Raw genomic sequence first — 5,000 nt, 5'->3', positions numbered from 1 at the left:
ACATACACTTGTGTTGGCTTACAGGGTTATAGCCTCATCTGGAATGGCACGGCCGCATCACTGTGGGGGTCATGCAATGTGTTAGAAAACTTGGTGGCTGAGTCTGTCCTTGTCATGGGCCTTGTGGAACAATCTGTTATAATTATGAGCTATGATATATTTATTCATTTGGCATACTCGTACAAAATTCTGTACGTGTGGCAACAAGGTAATCTTGAATTGAATTGAACTGAATTGAACTGAATTTACTATTTATCTCCATAGGAGTAATTACCTCTAGGGCATGCAAGTAAAAAAATAAATAAATAAAAATTACATAATTTTGACAAAATATGAAATAATAATAATAATAATAATAAGACAAAATGTAAATAATAATCCATCGAGATAGTTGTATAAAACACAAAGTGCTGTATCAGCAGCTGTAATAAATCACTTTATGGCTGATTACTATAATGTAACACTTACTCAAACTATCATGTAGCACATGACATAGAGATTTGCACAGTTTCTGGGGTGTAGCATAGACATCCTGATGTCAGAGCTATGGCCTCTATCCCCTGCCTGTGTAATCCATGCTCATCCAGGTCATAAAAGAAGCTTAAGATAACAACATTACTGAGGCTCTCCCCTGAATCCCACCAATCCAGATGGGTAATGTAGCACAGGAAAAGTGAGAGGGATGATGATAATGTTGTGAATTTAGAGTATATTTAATGACACATTAAATCAGATAATTTAGTGCAATGAAGTTATGTTTATGTGTATATGTGCCTCAAAATCTTTTATCTGGGCCATGTTTCCATTTGTTTAATGTTATGATTTACTTATACTTATACTTGCATGCTATCATGAAGCATCTACTTCTGTACAGCATCTGTTAATGTTGTTGTTGTTGTTGTTGTTGTTGTTGTTGTAGTAATCATGTTAATGTTGATTTATGTCCTGTCTGTGCAGCCTCTCCTATCAACCGGCGCAGTTTCCCCCCATCCTTCTGGGACAGTAACTACCCCTCGCCACCCACCCGAGGCCACTGTGACCCTGGGGCTTACTCCATGGACCACTACGCTCATGGTGCGCTGCACCCCGGCCTTCCCCACCCGCACGCCCACCCCCACCCCCACTCGCACCCGCACGCCCACCCCTCAGAGTCCTGGAGCTACTCGCAGAGCCAGGCGTACGGGCCCCCAAGGCCTCTCCATGAACTCTACTCCCCCTCAGGCCTGGACCCCCACTACGGCCCCCTGCTTATGCCCGCTGTCAGGCCCCCACATCTGGGCCCCCTCCCCGGCCACTACGAGGTGGGGAAGCTGGAGCACACCACCACGTGGCCCGGCCTGCTGCCCGCCAGCGACGTAGCCCAGACACTGGCCCTCAACATGGACCCAGGTGAGAACGATTTCCCGTGGCACCAGAGCATCTTCAGCTGCACACTCCAACATCTTTATTATTGCTGTCAGGGCATATGGAGTCTGGAGGCTGCAATCGCAGAAAGACATGAAAGAGTAATTGTGTCAGTAATTATTGTTATATAATAGGATATTTGTAGAATGACTCACACACTAGCAACATCAGTGGTTTGCCAAAGAAGATGCTGTGACGAATGCACATTAATTATTGCATTTAATAATGCTTAAAAATCTACTTTATATTCAGCTTTTGGTACTAAGAGGATAAGATGTGTGGATATCTTACAATATTTTGTGAATATATCACGTACATTGTGCTTATATGTAAATTTGACTTACAATTATACTTGCTGTCCCATTTGGTTAGATTCTACATGTACTGGTGTAGAAGGCATTGTCTTGAGGGTGCAGATTAGGCCTAAATGTGCCAAGCCAAATTTATAATGTTAATTACAGTGTGACCCATAAAAGCTATGCTTCCAACCTGATTTCTCCCCATATTATAACTACATGTAGCGACATTATGTCCCCACAAAGATGTGTCAACAGCAGGACATGCATGTAAACGCACTATGTATGCTAGCCATGTTGCAGTTGCTAGCGTTTTGTGTCCTTCTTCCCACTGAGTGTTTGGATTAGGTTGCAGCCATGACGACCGCTGTCCGTCGTCCTCACCGCTGGTTCTATTGTGTTCCTTCCCAGGCCTCCAGCACCAGAAGAAAGGCAAGGAGCTGTACTGGTTTTAACGACCGGCCGTCACATCGACCAGCTATTCGCTCGATCCAATTAGGCCCTGGAGTTGGTCCCACTGAAGAGCTGTGTCCTTTCATCCCCACCCCCTCAGCCTCTACTCCCCCTCCGACCCCCCCCCCCACCCCCACGAAGCCACAGCAACACTCCAGCTTCGGATGTGTGCACCATGGAGATAAAGAGGGGACCGGTGGGGAGGAGAGACACGGAGCCAGCCCTGGATACTGCTGGACTCTCTCGCTCGCTCTCTTTCTCTCTATTCCACCCTCTCTTCTTCACCTCCTCCTCTTGGCCTATCTAGTGTGTGTGTGTGTGTGTGTATGTGTGTGTGTGTGTGTGTGTGTGTGCGTGTCTGTGTGTGTGTGTGTTGGAGAGAAGCTCAGCAACCCTAAACATAATCCACTTGGACCCAGAGACAGAACAGAGACATTTTCTGTTTGGAGGAATTAAGAGACGACACAAAAACGGACAGTGATAACCGACTCTATTTTTGCCACTGTCCCGATGTGGTGGTGGTGTCATTTGTCCACACTGCACAGATGGGGATGCATGGTCGGTCTAAAGAGGAGTGTGTTTGTGTGTGTGTGTGTGTGTGTGTGTGTGTGTGTGTGTGTGTGTGTGTGTGTGTGTGTGTCTGTGACTGTGAGTGTGGCATTTTTTGAGCCTCCCCTTCTCTCTCTTTTTTTAAAGAAATATTTTAATTTATATATTTATATGTATCTCACTGAAACTCAACTACTACTAGGCCAGTGATCTTACAACATATGGTTAAGACTGTGTTTTGTTGTTTAGTCTTTGTTGTGTCCTTTAGAGGTGTAAGGCGCAAGGTGCCCAGCTATAAAATATGCATAATGTTACATTTTGCAGCTGTTACAGAAGACTAGACTTGGATTCATGAAAAGCTTTTTTTTTTTTGAAGACAGAGGAAAAGCCACTCAAATTAAATATAGCTAGGTTCACAGTTTTGACGAGATTCCTCTGATACTGTTGTTAACTGTGTTTTTCATTCATTGGTTTGAAATGTTTTACAAGGCTTTTTTCTTGACTTGTTTATCTCGGACTGTATTGTCAATAAATATTTGTATTGTAAATACACATGCATTCAGTTGATTGCATTGCTGGGAGTAGTCATGTACTGACAAGGGTAATTATATACTACACAATGTATTAATGATTATCAATCAGTTTGTGTGACGTTTGTGTGTATTATATAAAAGCTCAGAGATAAGTACTAGGTTTGAGGGGAACTTAAAACAGAATCTGATCATCGGTCAAAAGTCACTTGATGCCACCGTTCATAGACAAATCGGTTCGGTTAATTTCTCATACCTTATTAGAATGAGAATAACTTCCTGAAATCATTGCAAAAAGGAATTTGTGACCAGATAAAAATTTGGCCAAAATTGACATTTATTTGCAGAGCAGCGATGTCTCTGTCTGTTTTCTCGAAGGCTCTGACACAGTGCATTTGTAATAGGGCAATGCTGTACATGAAGCAGTGTTCGGAGTCAGATATATTCTTCAAATATCATACATCAGAATGAGTGAAGTGCCTGCAAATAAGAATTCAACCAGGAACACACACACAAAGAAGGAAAAAAAAAACTGAAGACATGACCTAATTGAATCTGTTCTGTATCCTTACCTGGTGGTTAAATATCTTAGGTAACAGTATCTGCTCCTCTTCGGCTCATCTCAGCTTTCTGTGGTCTCATGGTGTTCTGGCCGAAAAACTCTTTCACCTGTGATCTGCTCATTATGTTCCCTGATGCCACAACTTATCCCCTTCGGGATAAGTCCCCTTCGTTTTGTCCCAAAGAGCAACGATGTTTATTCTCCCAACCCTTCCAGTTCAACGCAGTAAGATGCCTGGGTAAAAATGAATCTCAGTGTGAGTAAAAAATTGTGTATTTCCCAAATGTCCTCTTTTGTATGTCTAGTCTTCAAAAAGTCCTTTTGATTCAGTGCTGAACAAAAACAGTAGTGACACAGGTGTGACAGATATTCACATGGCATGTGTGTAAAGGCCAGATTATGACTGAATGCAAACGTGTCATTTTCTTTACGGGGTGTTAGTGATGGAAACTCTGTCTCTTTTTAGTGAGCCTCATCTCAGCAGTAAGGCTCCCAAACGATCTCACAGTCTTCATTTGATACCACTTCTGACTTTTATAATTCAGCTTAAGTAGGCTACTGTTTTGACCTACGAGTGTAATGTGTGCAGATATACCACTTAAAGTATTCAATATAATTCTACTAAAGCATATAACTTCCAGAATACCATTATTTCACATTATGTTTGGTAGAAAAACATGTACGTAAAAGCATAAAATACTATTACACGTGTATTGAGTGTTTTATTTATGCTGACTGATAACGTTGTAAATTAGCATTTTGCAAGCACACGAGACACGCACATCAACACAACAGTCAGTCACCGTGTGGAGTTCCCGTGGCCGAGCAGTGTGCTGAAAAGATCATCTAATTATTCTGTCTTGTATTAATTAACAAAAAAAGAAAGAACAATTGACTGTCAGAAGGGAGCCAGCTCCCATCGTCCATGTAAAGGAGCCGACTCATAGAGCCTGACTCGTTTGTGACTGACACTATATCGTGTCGGGGTGTATCATTTCCCCACAAAACAGACTATATTCTACGTCCTCAGGTTAGATTTCATGGCTGTTTCCAAAATATTCCTCTCTGGCCTCACCTTTCCAAGTGCGCCGAAGCGATGCCAGTAATTTGGCCTGTATTAATACTCGACACTCTTAGAAGATGCCCCCACTGTTTAATGGGTCTTCGGATTGGAAAACATGTGTCGGGCCATCAAGTCAGGAATGA

At 42.5% G+C, this 5,000-nt stretch overlaps 1 protein-coding gene across 1 annotated transcript in view; it reads left to right on the top strand.

Moving 5' to 3' along the window:
- vgll2b (vestigial-like family member 2b) overlaps positions 1–2,804 on the top strand; it is a 6,994-nt gene extending 4,190 nt beyond the window's left edge. The window contains exons 3-4 of the mRNA XM_031580827.2: positions 958–1,389; positions 2,112–2,804. Of these exons, the coding sequence (XP_031436687.1) occupies positions 958–1,389; positions 2,112–2,155 (476 nt within the window). The 3' untranslated portion in view covers positions 2,156–2,804. The remainder of the gene's footprint in view (positions 1–957; positions 1,390–2,111) is intronic.
- The last annotated feature ends 2,196 nt before the right edge of the window (positions 2,805–5,000 follow it).

Source organism: Clupea harengus, chromosome 14, assembly GCF_900700415.2.
Source record: "Clupea harengus chromosome 14, Ch_v2.0.2, whole genome shotgun sequence".
Lineage (NCBI taxonomy): Eukaryota > Metazoa > Chordata > Actinopteri > Clupeiformes > Clupeidae > Clupea > Clupea harengus.
This window is presented reverse-complemented; position numbering and strand designations above follow the sequence as displayed.